At 40.7% G+C, this 21570-nt stretch overlaps 1 protein-coding gene across 1 annotated transcript in view; it reads left to right on the top strand.

The window, feature by feature from the left end:
* The window catches only part of LOC132380342 (dynein axonemal heavy chain 17-like), a 247591-nt gene that overhangs the window by 59529 nt on the left and 166492 nt on the right, over positions 1 to 21570 (top strand). Inside the window, 4 exon segments of the mRNA XM_059949089.1 lie at positions 3050 to 3190; positions 7942 to 8085; positions 8812 to 8994; positions 16233 to 16487. Coding sequence (XP_059805072.1) covers positions 3050 to 3190; positions 7942 to 8085; positions 8812 to 8994; positions 16233 to 16487 — 723 coding nt within the window.

Below are 21570 nucleotides of genomic sequence, written 5' to 3'. Positions count from 1 at the left end.
ATACAGTGAATGACTGGAAGGTTCAGTTCATCATCAATAAAATCTAGTTCAATATGTGTTTTGAAGTGGCAGTTTTAATTGTTAGGACATTTATTGGCATTAACCTGAAGAAAATGGTTACTTCATTTTCCAGAACTTCTGTTTTGATTCAGTCAGGTGAACATTTTCTAACACAGACTTAATTTGACTAAACCAAAAATGTCTTTTTTAGAATTGATAGATTTTGCTTCAGAGCATTATCTAGCAAATATGAACTACTTAATCAAGCTGCATAAACCAATGCAAAGGAGAAAGAAGACTAATAACATAATGCAAGTGACTAACTGCTTCTAAGTATTTCCTGGCAGGGTTACTATTGCTGCTGTATATTTGAATAAAGCAAGACCATGAATAGCAAAATCTATTATCACCTTAAAAAAACTTAAAGGGAGATAAAATAAATGCACTTTTAACTTAAAGCTCGTTGTCATTTTCATATATAACAAGCAGCACAGATGCTTGGACCCAGAAAAAAATAGATAAATAACAAAAAGGAGTTAGAAATATAGAAAACCTACAGCACAATACAGGCCCTTCAGCCCACAAAGTTGTGCCAAACATGTCCCTACTTTAGAAATTACTAGGCTTACACATAGCCCTCTATTTTTCTAAGCTCCAAAAGTCTCTTAAAAGACCCTATTGTATCCGCCTCCACCACTGTCATCAGCAGCCCATTCCACACACTCACCACTCTCTGAGTAAAAAACTTACCCCTGACATCATCAGAATCTCTGCACAGGCACTTTAGAGCTGCATCTGGCTTTTCAATTATTTTAAATTTTTCCAAGCAGTTTTGGTAGAGGAGAATTATGCATTTGCTGTTTCTATTTCAGCTGTTACAGTATTCCTCATTTTATTTAATACTCTTGCAGATATTGTTTACTTATTGATTCATACTTTGGTATCTAGGTACCTTTGGTGATGCTAAACACAAGAGATTTTGCAAGTACTGGAAATCTTGAGCAACACAAAATGCTGGAGGAACTCAGCAAGTCAGGCAGCACCTATGAAGGGGAATAAACAGTTGATATTTTGGGGTGAAACCCTTCATCGGGATTGGAAAGGAAAGGGGCAGAAGCCAGATTAAGAAGATGGGGGATGGGGTGCCGGGAAGGAGTACAAACTGGCAGGTGATTGGTGAAACCAGGTGAGGGGGAAGGTGGGTAGGTGGGGAGGGTGATGAAGTAAGAAGCTGGGAGGTGATAGGTGGATGAGGTAAAGGGCTGCAGACGAAGGAATCTCATAGAAGAGGAGAGTGGACCATGGAAGAAAAGGAAAGAGGACAGGCAACAGAGGTTGGTGATGGAGAGATGGGAAGAAGAAATGGGGTGAGAGGGGAACCAGAATGGAGAAAAGAAAACACGTGAAAGGGAGTGAGGGGAATTACCAGAAGTTAGAGAAATCAATGATCATGCCATCAAGTTGGAGGCTGAATAGCATTCAGTCCTGACAAGGTGTCTCGGCCCGAAACGTCGACAGTGCTTCTCTTCATAGATACTGCCTGGCCTGCTGTGTTCCACCAGCATTTTGTGTGTGTTGCTTGAATTTCCAGCATCTGCAGATTTCCTCGTGTTAGCATTTTATAATTGACATGGTGTGAGGATGTATAGTCAAGATACCTGTGAGAGTCAGTAGCTTTGTAAAAGATCTCAGTAGATCATCTGCCTCTGGAGATCGAGACAGAGATACTGAGAACAGAATATAGAAAAGTGTTTCCCTTGATTGCTAATCATTAATCAGATAACTGATAGGCATAAAGTAAAATGCCAGCTTTCTGCAACGAGTACCACTTGGATCAGTCAACTGACAGCTTAGAGTGGAAGAGAAATTGGTCCCAAATCACTGCTGTAATATTCTCTTTTGCAACTATTTTAATCAAACAAATATAATTAACTGAGAAGAACATAAACCATAGAAACAGGAGTTGAGCATTTGGGACTTGCTCCACCATTCAGTATGATTGTGAATTTTTGTTTATCTAAGAGATGCTTTATTGTACTAACCTTATATCGCTGGATTTCGTTAATATTCTAAACTACATTGTTCTCTGTCATGAACATACCAATTAACTGAACTTCCAGACCTCTTTTGGAACTGAATTCTGAGGATTTGCTGTTTGATTAATGAAGACATTTCTTCTCATTGCACTCATGAGTAGACAGCCCTTATTTTGAGTCTGTGGCCCTGGTTCTCAGCAGCTCAGAGAGAGGAAACATCATCCCTATACTGTTGAGTACTGAGAGAATTTTAAATTTTTAAACAATCTCTCACTTTTCTAAACTCCAAAGACATCTCATAAGACAGTCTTCCCATCTCAGGAATTTGATTATTACACTCTCATTCTATCCATTTTTAGGCTGACCTGTACAAAAATTTGAGAGCAAGATCAGGGATATCTTGATCTAGCTTTTCTTTATGTAGCTGCAGCAAGATGTCCCTAATTTTGCCCTCAAATTCTTGTGTAATAATGGCCAACTTATTATTTGTTCTATTTGCTTGCCTGTTCCTGCATGTTAGTTGATGATCCAGTGGAAAAAAGATTCAGTTTTAATTGGGTTTTAATATACCAGTTCTAATTTAGGCTATTGGTTAAGCCAAAATAGCTGATGTTACATGATTAAGTTCATAAATATCTGAATTAGAAAATTATTTGGGATGAAGTTTACATAGAGCTAAATAAAGATAATTTGATCATTTTTCATTAGTACAGGCATCACTTTTTAGAGTATTATTGAGAATTATTGATATTAGTAATACTGATATGAAGCAACCTAATAATAATAATTATTCATATTAATTATACTCGTACTTAATTGAATATGATTAATTAATATTAATATATTTTCTATTATTTGCGTTATGTGTTGCATAATAAAACTAAGGAGAAACGTTTGGAGCAACTTGGTGGATTTACTTAATTGGCTAATTGGAAATGGTGATGCATAAAACTTAGAATAGCTGATGCATGATTTTGGTTGGATTGTGATCATTTTTGAGTTTTTTTTAATAGGAATGGTCAACGAGCCCCTTATTTGAAAGAGGAGGCAATAAAAAAGATTCATATTTGGACCTTGATGGCCGACCACAAATGTTAAACAAAAGATACTCAGTTGTTCGTGAGGATGGAGTAAAACTTCATGCATTATTGGAGGTAAAATAGGAAGTATTCATTGTTTACATTGCCCTTTGTAAATGACCAGCATTGTAGGTTGCAGAAAGTTCTTGATTTTATCTGTTTCGGATGTATTGAAATAGTCAATGTAAATGTAATAAACGTATGCATGAGGAGTTAGCTAAAGTTGGAGCAGAGTTGTGTACTGTAGTGATAAAAGGAAGGCAATAGGCATGTTAATGGTTTGATTACGTAGTCATTGGCCATTCTCTTTGGTGCCCCCAGGAGGCTATGTTTGCCTTCCTCAATGTGCTGCTCCAGAGCACAATGTATGAAAACACTAGAAGTGTTAGCACAATTATGCCAGTCTCTACATCACTAGCACCTCTAATATTAGCTCTTTAATTTGTCCGTCACTCCTACTAGTGAAGCAGGAATATCCTCCAACCAAATAGTAGGGAGATGGAAGTCATTATCTTTAATTTATCGTGTAAATTTCCATTGCCATGTATTTAAATAAAACAATAATTAAATAATGCAATCCATTACTCCGAGAGCACTTAACAATATAGATGCTTCGAGCTTTTCTCAGGGCTAAAAAGTCTAGAAATTAAGAACACAAGCTAAGGAAAAGCTGTGCATCATTTAGAACAATGGTGAATTTCTGTCACTCAAAGATGTAAATGGTTTGAATTTCCTATCCAAGCGATCTGAGGGTCTTTCAGAGTATAAACCCTGCTACCCACCTATCGACTGCATTCTTTATGCTGAATGTATTAAATTAATCCAGATTAATTGCATCCTTGGTATCATATATTAGATTGAGTTTAGCTGAACTTACATGACTGTGAGGTCAGTAAGAACTTTCTTTTTCCTGTAACATCAACAACTCTGATCTTTCTTTAGCTTTTCTGTTCCAGACATTTTTGCTTCATATTACATCAGTATGTATTTTAATATACTGTATTCTTACCTAGCCTGCCTAATTTTACCCTCAAGAAGGTATCCAAAATTCTCCTCAGGATCCATTCTGTACATGATGTCTTATTTTAGCTTCCAACTAAAGAAACCACAATCTTTATCTTTGCTTTCAAATTCCCCTTGGCCTTTACATATTTCTTATGTCCTCTACAACTACATTCTCTGATATATTTGTCTGACTCTTGATCAGCTCAGATTTAAAATATTTTATTTATAAATATGCTTTTAGGCGTCAAGAAGTCAAGACATTCAAATCTTTACTTTCCCCTTCAAGGTGCTCTATAAATCCTACCTCTACTATTAACCTTCTGTCTCAGTATCAAATTTTAATATAATGGTCCTGACCAACACCTTGTAACATTTTGTTATTAAAAAAGTACTATATAGATACAAATTCTTTCTATTTTTTCCAATGCTGAGATTGTTTCTGATTTGATTTAAAATGAATAATATGGATATCAAATCACATTAATGACTTAGTAATGAATGATTATAAAGTTTGCAGATGATGCTTACTTTGCTGGCAGTGCCAATAGTTGGTAAGATAGTCTAAGGCTACAGAACAATCTGATCAGATATTCAAAGTTAAAGTTCAAAGTAATTTTATTATCACCGCATACAACACTGAGATTCTTTTGTCTGTGGGCATACTCAGCAGGCCTATAAAATAGTAACTATAAGAAGGATCAATGAAAGAGCAAGTATAGCATAGAAGACAAACTATGTAAATGCAAATATAAATAAATAGCATTAAATAATACGAGCATGAAATAACAAGGTAAAGATTTCTTAAAGTGAGATCTTTGGTTGTGGGAACCTCTCAATAGATGAGCGTAGTTAACTTCTTTTGTTCAAGAGCCTGATGATAACTGTACTTGAACAAGGTAGTGCAACTACTGAGGCATATGCACCTTATGCCTGATGGTAGCAGCAAGAAAAGAGCTTGGCCTGACTGATGAAGGTCAACGGCGACGGATGCTGCTTTCCTATGACAGCATTTCATGTAGATATGCTCAATGGTTGGGAGGGCTTTACCTGTCATGTAATCCACTACCTTTTGTAGGATTTTCCAGTCAAAGGCTTTGATGTTCTCATAGCAGGCTGTAATGTAGCTGGTCGATACATTTTCCACGACGCATCTATAGAAGTTTGTCAATTTTTTTTTGATATCATTATTAAATTGTGCAGAACAATGACGAATGAAGATTAAACCAATAAGCATGATATGGTACATTTTTTGGAGAGATCTTAAAAAGATAGAACCTTAGGGAGTATTGAGGAATAAAGTTGGATGGTATCTGAAAATGGCAGCATATGTAGACGTGAAGTAGAAGGCATGCAGGGTGCTTGCTTTAATTAGCTGAGCCATAAAATATAAGAGCAGGGTAGTCTCGGTACAACTTTATAAAATATTGGTTAAATCTCAGCTGGACAATTGTGTGCATTTCTGGTCACCATATTATAGGACAGCACGTGGTTGCTCTGGAAGAGGAGAAGTAGATAGATAAGAACAATGTTAGGCCCTTGAAGAATGAATTGGGTGAAATTGTTATGGGAAACAGAGAAAAGGCAGAAGAATTTAATAAGTACTTTAGATCTGTCTTTACTAGGGAAGACACAAACAATCTCCCAGATGTATGGATGGGCCAAGGACATAGGGTAACAGAGGAAATGAAACAGATTGACATTAGGAAGGAAACAGTGATGAGTAGACTGATGGGACTGAAGGCTGACAAATCCCCAGGTCCAGATGGTCTGCATCCTAGGGTACTAAAGGAGGTGGAGCTGGAAATTGCGGATGCATTGGTAATCATTTTCCAATGTTCCTTAGATTCAAGATCAGTTCCTGAGGATTGGAGAATGGCTAACGTTATCCCACTTTTTAAGAAAGGAGGGAGGGAGAAAACAGAGAACTATCGTCCTGTCAGCCTAACATCAGTAGTGGGGAAGATGCTAGAGTCCATTATTAAAGATGAAATAGTGGCATATCTAGATAGCAGTGATAGGATTGGGCTGAGCCAGCATGGATTTACCAAGGGAAAATCAAGCTTGACTAATCTATTGGAGTTTCTCGAGGATGTAACCAGGAAGTTAGACAAGGGAGATCCAGTGGATGTAGTGTACCTTGATTTTCAGAAGGCATTTGATAAGGTCCCACATAAGAGATTGGCGGGTAAAATCAGAGCTCATGGCATTGGGGGGAAGACATTGACTTGGATAGAAAACTGGTTGGCAGATAGAAAGCAAAGGGTAATGGTGAATGGGTGTTTCTCAGAATGGCAGGTGGTGACTAGTGGGGTGCCACAGGGCTCGGTATTAGGACCACAGCTGTTTACGATTTACATCAACGATTTAGATGAAGGCATTGAGAATAACATCAGCAAGTTTGATAATGGTACTAAGCTGGGTGGCAGTGTGACATGTGATGAGGATGTTAGGAGAATTCAGGGTGACTTGGGTAGGCTGAGAGAATGGGCAGATACTTGGCAGATGACGTTTAATGTGAATAAGTGTGAGGTTATCCACTTTGGGAGTAAGAACAAGGCAGGTTATTATCTGAATGGTGTAGTTAGGTAAGGGAGAAAGACAAAGAGATCTAGGAGTCCTTGTTCATCAGTCACTGAAGGTGAATGAGCAAGTGCAACAGGCAGTGAAGAAGGCTAATGGAATGTTGGCCTTTATTACAAAGGGAATTGAGTACAAGAGCAAGGAAATCCTGTTGCATTTGTACAGGGCCCTGGTGAGACCACACCTGGAGTATTGTGTACAGTTTTGGTCTCCAGGGTTAAGGAAGGACATCCTGGCTGTAGAGGAAGTGCAGCGTAGATTCACAAGGTTAATTCCTGGGATGTCCGGACTGTCTTACGCAGAGAGTTTAGAGAGACTGGGCTTGTACATGCTGGAATTAAGGAGATTGAGAGGGGCTCTGATTACAACATATAAGATTATTAAGCAATTGAACAAGTTAGAGGCAGGAAATATGTTCCAGATACTGGGAGAGTCCAGTACCAGAGGGCATGGTTTGAGAATAAGGGGTGGGTCATTTAGGACAGAGTTAAGGAAAAACTTCTTCTCCCAGAGAGTTGTGGGAGTCTGGAATGCACTGCCTCGGAAGGCAGTGGAGGCCAATTCTCTGGATGCTTTCAAGAGGGAGCTAGATAGGTATCTTATGGATAGGGGAATCAAGGGATATGGGGACAAGGCAGGAACTGGGTATTGATAGTAGATGATCAGCCATGATCTCAGAATGGCGGTGCAGGCTCGAAGGGCTGAATGGCCTACTTCTGCACCTATTGTCTAAATGTTTAATTAATGAAGAGTGATAGCAAAGACAGGAAATCTGCAGATGCTGGAAATTCAAGCAACACACACAAAATGCTGGTGGAACGCAGCAGGCCAGGCAGCATCTATAAGAAGAAGTACTGTTGATGTCTGGGCCTGAAATGTTGATTGTACTTCTTCCTATAGATGCTGCCTGGCCTGCTGCGTTCCACCCGCATTTTGTGTGTGTTGAGTGATTGCACAGGCTAGATTGTATTTCTTGACAGCAAAGAGAATCCAACCTCATTTGATAAAAGGGAGTCATAATGGCAAACAGAAGGCTTACGTCATTGCAAGATTAAATTTTTTACTTTCTTCACTTTCAAATACAAGATTATGATTTTGGCCACTAAATTCAGGCATGCCAAGGACTTCAGAAAATACCACAAATATGCTACCTTTCTCAGTACATAGACAACAGTTCTTCAGAAAAGTGGTTGAATAATTGTATTATACAAATAACAAATTGTAACTAATTCTGTTTTCAGGAAAATAGAATTCTTTTTAAGGCTGAAGAAAAATCTTCAAGTTGGGAGAAATATGTGAATTATGTAGATAAGATGGTTGTAGATGGCTTCCATGCAGTGGTCTTAAAGTCTCTACGATTTCTTCTCCACAACATGGAATATGAGGTTTGTAGTACTGAAGTTGACTTACAGAGAAGCTTAAGCATACTTATTCAAAATCATATGAAAATAGCTATAAACACAATACAGCAAAATTCAAGAACAGGAAAATTATGAGTAACATTTAAGATGTTTTTCCTTTTTTGATAAATATCAGTGCAAATTGAATATGACAATCCTCAGCTGTGATACCCAGCAATCAGATATCTAGGTTCTGCGTATTATGCTTATGTAAGATATGGCTACTTGAGTGAGGTTTTGGAGGTGATATAATTTGTATGCATATTCAGTGTTGTGAGCATGTTCAGCATGGATGCACATAGATTCAGATATACTTAAATTTATAAAAAATGAATTATTGGTCCAGTAGAAGCTGAGAAAGCAGAATTAATAATGAGGAGCAAGAAAATGGCAGAGATGTAAAACAAATATTTGGTATCTGTTTACATGATAAGAGCACAAAAGGCATCCTAAAACTAATCGGGGATTGGGGCCAAATGGAGGAAGGGAAGTAAAATGATCACTATCAATAGTGAATTTGTGAGTTAGTGAGAATATTGTAATTTTAGTGAGATTTTGAGGGTGTCCTTGAATTTGTAAAGTCGCAATTTAAAACAGTTTAACAGTTTTCAGTATATATGTAACAGTAGCAATTTTTCTTCCAATATACTTAAAGGCTGCTGGTTCTCGGTTTTTGAAGCTAAATTACCTTCTGATATTTTGGATCCCTAGGCTCATGTTACACCACTGTTTGACATACGTCTTGAGCTCACAGAGTCTGATATTGATTATCGTCCAACTTTAGGAATAGGCAGTGAATTCTATATGCTCATAGAAAATTTGATGAATGACGTCTATAAACTTGTAGGCCTTGTACCACGCTTAGCAAAACATAGTTCCCGGAAAAAGTATCAGGTGAGACCATAAAGGAGAATAATTTCATGTACTTTATTTGAAATTTTAAGAATTATATAATTTTTTTAGGGACATTCTTTTGGGAAAGGATAGATCTTATTCACCAAATATGTCCTGACATACTGGGTAAAAATAGAAAAAGTACTCATTTTTAAATTAATACAATGTTGTAATTTTATTTCCTTAGAATTTAATTTTGCTTCAATTTTAATAGAGGTAAAAGTAATAAATTATGCTCATCAATTCAGTCATTATTTTGTTAAGTTTGTTGAAGGCGGTTAACTTCCTGGGAGACAAACTGATGTATACAATATGAAGCACAATATCCAAAATAAAAAAAACATGAACAATCTTCTATATACTACCAAAACTCTCATGCTCTGTTTATTTGTCTGTTTGTGACCTCCAATTAGCCCAAATGGTGCATTACAGCGGCACTGTTTTGACAATCAACTTAAAATGCACTAACTTACAGAATGCATGCAAAGTTCAGGGTTATATATCAGTATAAAATTGCTCACTCGTCAATCAACAGGCTCTGCTTTCCCCAACCTGAGCCAATTCCAGCTTTAATGGAAACTGCGACGCAACACCAAGACGCATGCGCATGGCCAGCCTCAGCAGCACTTCACAATGCGCACAGCAGTGACACCAACCGGAGCAAAAGGGCAGGGCAGCTCTATTTCGAGCGGTCACATTCTGTTAATCACCATCAGCATGTGCAGGATTTGGACAGATCAAACTGCCACCCATCAAAAAGAGATAGTTAAATCTAATTATAATGACGTACTTCGAAACACTCATCAAACCCTTTGCTGCATTCGAAGGGCAGCGGTAATTATATCACGTCCATTTAGGAGAGCGCCAACCACATCATCAAAAATAATCAGCATCCTGGAGGCTTTGGTGTTATTGGTTCATACCTTCTATCCAGCATTAAGGTAAAAAAATATGGTCAGCCTAATTATGGCGCATGGAAAGAGAAGGGGGACGTTATGGTCAAGATGACGCTAAACGTCGTCGGGAAGCAGCAAGGAGAGGGAGAGAACAAGAATCGGATAAGGCCAGGGCTGTACGACTCCAGGATCAAAGAGTCAGGACAAAAAAGATGAGAGAAGAAGAGACCGAGGAGGAGAGGCGTGCGCGTCTCCAGAATGAGAAAAACAGGCACAGAAGGAGGAGAGAGGAAGAGACAAAGGAGCTGAGAAATGCATGTCTCCAGGATCAGAGACAAACAGCAAACAGCAGAAGAGATGAAGAGATGGGGGATGAAAGGGCTGCACATTTCCAGAATGACAACGAAAGGCACAGGGGTGGCAGATCAACCAGAAATCTTGCCATCAAAAGTGTCCTTCCTTAAACGAGGAGGAGCTATATTTGCCTTGCCAAAGCACATCACATCAGACTGCACTACCTTTCTCTCAAAGGGTGCCCCAACAGGTCACCCGGTTGTCTAGTCTGAAAGAAAAACAAAAAGTGTTGGAGATACTTGAGCTATGAGGCAGCATCTACACAGAGAAGCAAAATTTCAATAACACTTTAGAAGTGGGAAAAGGGAGAAAATAAGCTGCAAAATAAGGGAGAGGATTTGAAAGTATACAAATACAAGTGGGATGTTTGTGATAGGATGGAGACCTAGAGAAACCAAATGATGCAAATCCTGTCTTGAGGGAAGATGTTAAAGTTAATTGTCTGTGTGTTATTATGTGTGCATAGTAAAGAACTTCAGTTCCCAGTAAATGATGCAAGGAATTCATGCGTAACTAGAAGCTACAATGGTGACAGTGTTGCACACGCATGGGGTTGAGCAGCAGTTCAGTAATAAAATGTCTGAATGTAGACCCACATCAATTTTGTCTTTATTAAGAACAAACATATTGTGTCAGAAGGTGGTGTGATGTCTAAATGTGGAGGGTGAATGAAAACTGCACATGACTACGAAAGAGACTGCATGAGTACGAAAGATGCTAGCAGCAAATGATGGAGAGAAGTTGGCCACAGTTTGAAGTAAATTTTATTATCAAAGTACATATATGTCACCATATACAACCCTGAGATTAATTTTCCCGAATGCATACTATAAGAAGATCAATGAAAGATCAACTGGAGTGCAGAAGACAACTGTGCAAAAGCAAATATAAATAAATATCAATAAATAATGAGAACATGAAATAACAAGATAAAGAGTCCTTCAAGTGAGATAATTGATTATGGGAACATCTCAATGGATGGGCAGGTGAGTATAGTTCACCCTTTTGTTCAAGCCTGATGGTTATGAGGCAGTAACTGTTCTTGAACCCAGTGGTGCGAGTCCTGAGGCTCTTGTACCTTCTACCTGATGGTAGCAGCGAGGAAAAAAGCATGACCTAGGTGGTGAGAATCTCTGATGATGGATGCTGCTTTCCTACGACAGCGTTTCATGTAAGTGTGCTTTACCCGTGATGTACATGGCTGAATCTACTACCTTTTGTAGGATTTTCTGTTCAAAGACATTGGTCTTTCTAATCTAGGTCGTGATGCGTCAACATCTTAGGTGTACAGTAAGGCAAGGGAGCACATTGTTTTGGAAGTTCAGCAGTCACTAGATTCATCAAGGGAGATTCAAGTGAGAGACCTAGGGTTCCTGTCATGGATAAGTTTAGTCCTCCCACACTTATGCAGTCTACTGGCAGTCTAAGTGATAACTGGAAACACTTCAAACAGTAATTCAATATATATTTAGCTGCTAGCAGAGAGGGAGTGATCGATGGAAAAACTGAAAGTGTCTATATTTCTGCATGTAATTGGTGAAGATGCTTTGGACATCTGTAACAGCTTTCAAGTTGATGAGACAGCTTTTACGTTGGACATTCTGTTGACAAAATTTGAGAAATATTTTGTCCCAAATAAAAACATCATGTTTTAGAGATATGTCTTTTTCCTGTAACCAGAGCCAAAGTGTTAGCTTTGACCAATACGTAGCTGAACTCCACACACTGAGTAAGTCCTGTGAACTTGGAGATTTCAGAAACTCACTAGTTAGAGACAGAATAGTTTGCGGAATTCCAGATAACGAATTGAGAGAAAGACTTATGCGTGAAAAAGATTTGACACTGGTAAAGGCTATGAATGCATGTAGGGCAGCATGGATCACACGGGCACAAGCTAAGGAGCTGCAAAGAGCAGAAACAACAGTGCATGCTGTGAAAACAGAGAGGCAGAACACAAGGCGCTTCCCAAAGAAGCAGCAAAGCAAAGCAAAGAGGAAGGCTGAAAAGCAAATGTGGAGGTAAACATTCCAAAGATGTGTCCTGCCTATGGAAAGTCATGCAATAATTGTGGGAAGAAGAATAATTTTGCAAAGTACCGCAAAACTGGGGCCAAGAGAAAGGTGCACATGTTGATGAGGAAATGGAGGAATTCTTTGTGGATTCTTTACGGACTGCTGGTGCTGGTAAAACAGAATGGGTTATTCCAGTGACTGTGAATGACACAGTAATTCCATTCAAACTTGACACCAGAGCCCAGGTGAATCTGTTATCCATGGATGATTGCAAGACTCTCATAGTGAAGAACAAGATTTATCTAGTGAAATTAAAAGTGTCAGGCTACGCTGGAGAGAACATTCCAGTAAAAAGGGCTGTATAGTGACCTTCAAACACTAGGGGTATCACCTGTAAGTCACAGCTATTGATCATAGGAAAGAGTATAGCCAGTATTAGGTCTGAGTGCATATGAAAAACTCAACCTGGTGAAAAGAGATTTCACTGTGGATTCACAGACTAAAGATAACCACTCAACACTCATGTCGGAGCATGCAGATGTCTTTGAGAGGCTTTGATGCTTACCTGGTGTACACAAAAGTCATATAAATGAAACAGTGACTCCTGTCATCCATGCATGCGGGGAGTTCTGTTTCCACTTAAAGACAAACTTAAACAAGAACTAGCAGGCATGAAATGGATGAATGTCATACAGAAAATTGAAGAACCAACAAATTGGGTGAGCTCACTGGTAATTGTGAAAAAGAAAAATGGAGCATTGCGGATATGTCTAGACCCAAGAGATCTCAATAAAGTCATCAAGAGAGAGGATTTTAAATTGTCAACATGGGAGGAGTTCGTGACCTGGTTTGTAGGTGTCAAGTGGTTTAGCAAGCTTGCACATCATCTGGGTTTTTGCAGGTGAAACTTAATGAGGCAAGTTTGAGACTGTGCACTTTTAACATACCGCTACCATTGGGAAGATTTCACTTTCTTCAGTTACCGTATGAGATTCTATCTGCACCAGGTCTACCATAAAATGTAATGTTTGAGGGTATTCCTGGTGTCAAGACCATGATAGTTGACATTATTGTCTGGGGGCCTATAAGGATGAACATGATAGACAACTGATACAAGTGCTTGACATGACAGAATGTAAAGAATGTAAAGAAATATAGAGAAATGTGATTTTGGTGTTAAGATATTGATCTTCATAAGAGATGTCATATCTGAAGAGGGAATGAAGTCTAGCCCAAGAAAGATGTCAACCAATGAAAGCATGGAGAGACCCCAAAACAAAGAGGAGGCGAGACATTTTTTGGGGATGGTGACTTACCTGGCTAAGTTCATCTCTCGACTATCAACTGTGTCAGCACCACTTAGATCACTCCTTGAGCAGCAAAATGAGTGGAATTGGTCTCGTGACCAAAATGAGTGTTACCAGATGCTGAAAATAATAGATGAAGAGCCCATGCTGAAGTTTTGATTCAGAAAAGTGTACTAGGATTTTGGCTGATACGTCTCTGTGTGGCCTTGGAGCGGTAGTACTGCAGCAGCAGCATGATGACACAAGGCAACCTCTGGCTTTGCATCAAAGGCTTTAAGAAGTGTGGAAACCAACTATGCACAGATAGAAAATGAGTTTCTCTCCAGCACATATGCAAGCAAAAGGTTCTATCAATACATCTATGAACAAGGTTTTGAAGTGGAGACAGACTATAAACCACTGGTTTCAATTTTGTCCAAACCACTTGAATGACTATACTATGAGGATACAGCACATGTTGATAAGGCTGCAGAAGTATGATGTGAAGATGATCTACACACTGAGAAAATATATGTTTGCTGCTGATGCGTTGTCTCAAGCATTCAACAAGAAAGAAATGAGTGACCATGAGGTTAATGCAGCTACGAGGCCTATGTTGACGTGATTGTCACCTCCCTTCCAGTATCACCTGATAGAACAGAGCAGATTAAGAAAGCAGCAGCATCTATAAAACAATGAAAGAACTCAAATATATGAAGTGGAAATGATGGCTAGCAGCTAAGAATGGCTGTCTAATATATATTTAGGATTGTTAGGCTTGCAGAGCTGAACTGTCAGTAGTGAAAGATATAGTCTTCAAAGGAAACAGGTTTGTGATTCTGGTGCAGCTTCATAAGGAAATGCTCCTAAAGATGCACAAAGGGCATCTTGGTGAGGAAAATTGTAAACGCAGAGCTCATGAAGTGATGTGCTGGCCAAGAATGAATCAAGACATCACAGACCACTGCTTCATGTGAAATATGCCTTACCTACAGACCAAAGCAGCAAACAGAATCGGTTACACCACACCCTGTACCAGGCCATACTTGGAGTGGATTTGTCTGATTATAATTGAAGGAGTCATATTGTTGTAACAGACTACTTTTCCAAGTACCTCGAGCTTGCAACACTGCAATCAACATCCAATAAAGCAGTCATCGCCTTTCTTAAAATTCTATTTGCAAGGCATGGAGTTTCATATGAGGTAATATCAGGCAATGGTCCAAAACTTTTGTGCTGTGAATTTGAGTCCTGTGCCAATGTTGGGGGTTTTGACATATAACTTCAAGCCCACATCACCCAAAATCTAATGGCCTAGCAGAGAGTTCATTCAACATAGCGAAGGACCTCATGAAGAAAGTGCAAGGTGGGCGAGAAGGTTTCCACAAAAGTCTAATGATTTACAGAAGTGTTGCACTGCAGAATGGCCTTTCACAAGCCCAAATGATGATTGGGTTGATGCATACGTACTAACCTTCCAATGCATGAAGACCTGTTGACCCTTAAAGGAGCACCCAAAGTCAAATTGGCTAAAGTGAAAGGGAAAGAAAATAGAAACAGTATCATGATAAGACTGCAAAAAGCCTACCAGTCCTGAAGCCTGAAGATCAGGTGCAAATCTGAGACCATGATTCTGGTACGTGGTATATGCAAAAGGAAGTAGCTCCACATTCCTACCAGATCCAGATGGAGCGAGGGACACCTCTGACAAAGAACATTTTATCTATGACCACAATCTCCAACCCATAGCTGTAAATGCATCATCTGTTGGTACACCAAAGGGGCAAGCATATGTAAAAAAATAAACATGTTGATCAAATGAACGTATGAGAAATAAAGCATTGGTTACATTACAAGTGGAATATTATGTACACATCTGATCAGCACACTATAGGAAGTACCTGATTTCATGGGAAAGGGTGCAGAGGAGATTCACTGGGATGTTGTCTGAGATGGCTGGTTTTCTCTGGAGCAGACAAGACAGAGGAAGACTTGAGGTAGAAAATAATATAGAACCATAGAACACCAAAAAAAGTACTAAACTAAAATAAGTACTAAAGTACTTATCTGTGTTTACCTATGGAAAACATAGATAAGGTAATGGTAAAATGACTTTTCTTCATGGCAGAGGTGTTTAAATCAGACAGCATATATTTAAAGTGAGATCTATAGAGGATGTTTTGAAGAATATTTTTTTCACCCAGAGGGTGATTGAAGTTTAGAACAAACTGCATCAGGTGCACTCACAAAATTTAAGAAGCTTTTTGATAAGCAGTTGAACTGTCAAGCCAAAGTAGCAGAGGATCAAGGGCTGATAAAAGGAATTGGTTACAGAGGGGTACATATATAGTATTTGAGGGTCAGTGTAAGAGCCTGTTGGCAATTCAGGACACCAACTAGAAATTAGGATGCAAAAATTAGTTGATTGGAGTTAAAAATTACTCAGCCCATGCTGGCCTCATCTGAGATTTTTAGTTACCCAGCAACTCCAATTTCAAGTTGAAACTGGGGCTATGGTAATATTGCACTTGATTTTCTTTTGTTAAAATTAATAGATTAATAATGAACAAACATTTGGAAGCAAAGTTAAATGTATAATTTTGGTTTGGTTTGTAGATTTGTTTACTATAAGGGCATTTAATCTTTCACCTGTCAGAATAGCAAAGTATATTATTTTGCTTTGACCATAGATAGATCTGGAAGAGATGACTGACTTGTCAGAAATGCGAGAAGAAATTATGTCTCGAGTGATAAATGTTATGAAGCAGGCTGAAGAGTATGAGGACTCATTTGATGAGTATTCCTATTTGTGGGTGGATGATCACAATGAATTTCTGAAAGAATTTCTAATATATGGGCGAGTACTCACGCAAGAGGAGATAGAATCCTATGGTGAAAAAGGTGTCCCTGCAACACCACCTACTCTTCAACAGTTTAAAGATCAGGTAATTTTATGTTGCTTCTTTCTAAATGTGTAGAAACTACAATGTTCTTAACATATCTAAACCAGTTCCATAATCTTTATTGAAGAGAAACATCAATGTCCTTTTTAGTGTTTCCACATACAGAATAAAGTGGTGCTCTGCTCATTGGGTCTACATTTACACACATGCTTTAGTTGAGATAACAACACAAAACATTACAAAGGCAAGGACTATTGCTCCATATTTCTAAGGTTTCCAATGACACCCTCCTATTAGTACATTTTGTTAAAATGCTTAGATGGTATGATTTATTGATCTGAAGAATAAAATATGAACAGAAGGTTGTGAGAGTGCCGAACAAGCTGCCAGCACATGTGGTGCATGCAAGTTTGATTTCAACATTTATGAGCAGTTTGAACAAGTACCATGGATGGTAAGATTATGGAGAGCTATGATTCCGGTGAAGGTCAATGGGAGTAGGCAGATTAAATGGTTCAGCACAGACTAGATGGGCCAAAGGGTCTGTTTCTGCACTGTACTTTTCAATGACTATGATTATGACATAAGTTCCAGATTAATACCATCAAAAGAACTTTGTAAACAACCACTTTTTAACCTTTTCATTTCTGATAGCTTTCTGAGTTGTTTAATGGTATCAGCAAGGCAGGTGGATTAGCTGACAATAGGGCACATGCAGAGGCATTGCCAAAAAAATAAATGATGGGAGGAGAAATAGTTGGAACAAGTACAATCCCAAAGTCTCAAAACTTGAGACAAGCATAAGACTATGTTTTGGAGAAATTGAATATGAAATAGAGTTTCCTAGGTTGTCAAACAAGCTAATTTCCCATTTACAGTACATACAGTACATTCCTCCTCCTTCCTCTTCCACTCAACATTACTTTCTCTCTTTCCAGTATTCTCTATTTCCGTCCCTCCTTAGTCCTTTACATTTTTCTTTTCTCCTCTTCCTTCTTTCTTTCTGTCTTCCCTTTAATTTTTAACCTCCCTCATAGAAAGAAACAAATGCATGTACAAAAACAGGTTATTCAGTTTATGACATGCATGCCACCAAATAAGGGCCGTAACTTAATCTAAATTTCTGGTTCTTGTTCCAGAGCTTTCTAGGTTATGGTTCTTTGTGGTCATCCAGATATTATTAAATGTGATGAGGAATTCTGTGTCCACATGCACTACATGTTTCACTACATCCATTATTCTTTGGTAAAAATGTTTAATCAACTTCTTTGTGAATGTGCCCCCAAGTTTGTCTATTTCTCCATCTCAGCAACAGTAACACATTAACAACCTTCCGGCCTTCTGGTATAATGTGCAGCCAAGAGAACTGGAAAATAAGAGACTAAGCCACTATATTCCCTCGTTTCCTTTAAGAACCAAGGCTACATTTTATCTGAGCATGGTGATCTCTTCATTTTGAAAGTTATTCTCCTTTCTTCAGTCCCATATTCATTGCCTTTATCAATTTTGCCCATGTCACACATCAGTTCATCCCACTGACTGCAGTTTTGCCCTATTATCTACAGGTCCTTCCTCACAGTGTCACTACACACTGCATCCACTTGTATACCAACTGCTGTATCCTCAGCCCTATCACACTTGTTCTCAACCCCTTACCAAGTTAATCTAAGCCCTTACCAACAGTTCTAGCAAACCTGCCCACAAGGATATCAGTCTCCCTTGGATTCAGGTGTAACCTATCCTTTTTGTACAGGTCACACCTTCCCCAGAAGAGCTCCTAATGATCCAGAAATCTGAAACCCTACCCCCTGCACCAGTTCCTTATCCACCATTTCATCTGCCAGATTATCCTACTTTTACCCTCACCAGCATGTGGCACAGCCAGAGTTTACTACCTGCTTTTCAGCTTTCTCCCTAACTCCTTATGGTTTCTCTTCAAGGCCTCCTCCAATTTCCTACTGATGTCATTGGCACCAATTTGTACCACGACTTTGAGCTGCTCACTCTCCCCTTTTAGAATGCTGTGAACACGATTTGAGACATTCCTGATCCTGACACCTGCGAGGTAGCATGCCATTTGGGTGTCTCTTTCATGTCCACAGAATCTCCTGTCTGCTCCTTTAACAATGGAGTCCCCTATCACTACTGCACTCCTCTTGTCCTCCTTTCTTTTACAAACCACAGAACCAGATTCAGTGCCAAAGATCCAGTTGCTGTAGTAACCTCCTAGTAATTCCCCCCCCCCCCACCCCCAACAGTGTCCAAAGCAGTACAGTGTACTTATTATTCTTATTATTGAGGGGGTACTCTGCACTGGCTGACTATTCCCCTTCCCTCTCCTTGTAGTCAGCTTGATACCTGCCTCCTGCAACTTAGGGGTGACTACCTTCCTGTAGCTCCCATCCAGCAGCTCCACATTCTCCCATATGGGCTGAAGGTTATCAAGATATAGCTCCAGTTCCTTAACATGGAAGTTTTAGATGACAGCAAGCAGGAGAGTCTGGAGCAGCCACTGATCCTGGATGAGCTGACTCCCTCCATCCATTCCTTTGAGTTGGGTAAGACCCCGGAAACGATGGCTTACCGGTCGAGTTGTATTCGGCTCTGTGGAACCGGATGGGCCCCGACCTGCTGGAAGTGTACAACGCTATGCTTCTGGCGGGCAGCATGTCAGAATCCATGAGGAAGGGCATCATCACCCTCATCCACAAGCAGAAAGGGGAGAGTGAAGACATTAAAAATTGGAGGCCCATCTCACTCCTGAATGTGGAGTACAAGATCCTGTCCAAGGCTATCACCAACAGGGTCAAGTCTGCACTGGAGCAGGTGATCCACCCGGACCAAACCTGTGCTGTACCAGGCAGGAAGATCTCAGATAGCCTCGCACTGCTGAGGGACACCATTGCCTACATGCAGGACAGAGGGGTGGATGCCTGCCTGGTCAGCTTGGACCAGGAGAAAGCCTTCGACAGGATATCGCACACGTACATGGCGGATGTACTCTCCAAAATGGGATTTAGGGAGGGAATCCGGAATTGGATCAAACTGCTCTACACAGACATCTGTAGTGCAGTCAACAGGTAAGAAACAGACAGCTTCCCCATCAGGTCTGGAGTCAGGCAGGGCTGCCCACTCTCCCCTGTCTTGTTCGTGTGCTGCATAGAACCCTTTGCCGAAGCCATCAGGAGGGATGAGGGCATAAGAGAGGTGACGCTGCCAGGCAATGGACGGACCAAAGTCAAAACCTCCCTGTACATGGACAATGTCACCATCTTCTGCTCTGATCCGAAGTCAGTTCGCAGGCTGATCAGCATCTGCGAACAGTTCAAGCAGGCGTTGGGGGCCAGGGTCAACCGCACAAAGAGCAAAGCCATGCTCTTCGGCAACTGGCCCGACCGATCCAGCGTCCCCTTCACCATCAGGCCTGATCACGTGAAGGTGTTGGGGATCTGGTTTGGAGGGGCCGAGGCGTGCAACAAGAACTGGAGGGAGTGGACTGCCAAGGTCAAAGAGAAACTGGGACTGTGGGGAGGGCGCTCGCTATCGATAGCGGGCAAGAACCTGGTCATCAGGTGTGAGGTGCTCTCAGGGCTGCTGTACTTGGCGCAGGTGTGGCCAGTCCCCCACTCCTTCAGCTCGGAAATCACCCGAGCTGTCTTCAGATTCGTCTGGAGATCCAAGATGGAGCAGGTCAGACTGACCACCATGCACAAGTCCCTGGACAACAGGGGCAAAAACATCCCCAATGTTGTCCTCACCCTGATGGTCAGCTTCATGTGTGGCTGCATCAGGTTGGGTGTGGATCCCAGGTACGTGGGCACCAAGTACCACTACGTTCCTGAGGTTCTACCTGTTGCCCTGGCTATGAAGGATGGGTCTGGCCCCTTTCCCGCGCAACATCCCTGTCAGCTGGTCGTTGCCGCCTTACCTGTCCTTCGTAGAGAAGTTCTTTCAGGTCAACGCCTTTGACCACAGGGCCATCAGGCAGTGGTCAGCACATAAGGTCCTGCAGGCACTGCAGGAAAAGGACGTGATGGACACAGTGGGGTGGATCCCTGAGCAGACCGTCCAGTTCACCTGGCAAAATGCCTCATCGCCAGACCTCACCAACAGGCACCAAGACCTCACCTGGTTGGCGGTGAGAGGGGCCCTCCCAGTCCGATCCTTCCTGGACGCCCGGAACGTCGCCCCCACACCCCTCTGCCCACGGGAGGACTGCAGTGAGGAGGAGTCGGTGACCCACCTCTTTGCACTCTGTGGGTTCGCGGAGAAGGTGTGGAGGAGGATGGAAGGGACAGTGTCGAGGTTCATCCCCAGCAGCTGCGTGACAGAGGACTCTCTGATCTACAGGCTGTTCCCGGGGACGCACACGGAGACCAACATCCGGTGCTGCTGGCAGACCATCAACTCTGTGAAAAACGCTTATTGGTCGGCCCGAAACTTGATGGTCTACCAACACACAGAGATGTCCGTGGGGGAATGCTGCCGGCTGGCACATTCTCGGCTGCAGGAGTACGTGCTGAGGGACCTACTCAAACTCGGTGCAGCCACCGCAAGGGCCCGGTGGGGAAGGACCACAGTCTAGGGTTCTTCTCGCGTGGGAGTTGAGGGGTAGGGGGGTGGGGTGTATACCCCTGAACAAGGAAATGTAAATATGAAATAACAGAGTGCCACCTGGGTGGTGAAAAGTGTGAAAATGTAAAGACAGCAATGGAAACAGTTGTAAACAATTGAAAGTCATTGAATGGTCTATTGAATATAATTTTATTTTTGAATAAAGTATATTTTGATTTAAAAAAATGGAAGTCTTCCAGGGTTCCTATATCTCATACAAAGAACATTCCTCGAACCCTGGACCTTTTATCACCATACAAGGTCTGTACTAGACAAAGAAAGAGAAAATATAACTTACAAGAAACTTACTTAGAGTCCCCGCCTGTTCTCACTTAAGTCTTTTGAGCCAAAGCCTGATCACTCTAATAAAAGCTTTCTTGGATGTATTTCAAAGATATAGGAACATGGGAAGAAGGAGCAAAAGTAGGCCATTTAGCCCCTCAAGCCTATTTTTCCACTCTTCAAGATCTTGATTGATCTTCTATGTGAGCATCACGTTCTGTCACTTACT

This window comes from Hypanus sabinus, chromosome 23 (genome assembly GCF_030144855.1).
Source record: "Hypanus sabinus isolate sHypSab1 chromosome 23, sHypSab1.hap1, whole genome shotgun sequence".
Taxonomy (NCBI): Eukaryota; Metazoa; Chordata; class Chondrichthyes; order Myliobatiformes; family Dasyatidae; genus Hypanus; species Hypanus sabinus.
This window is presented reverse-complemented; position numbering and strand designations above follow the sequence as displayed.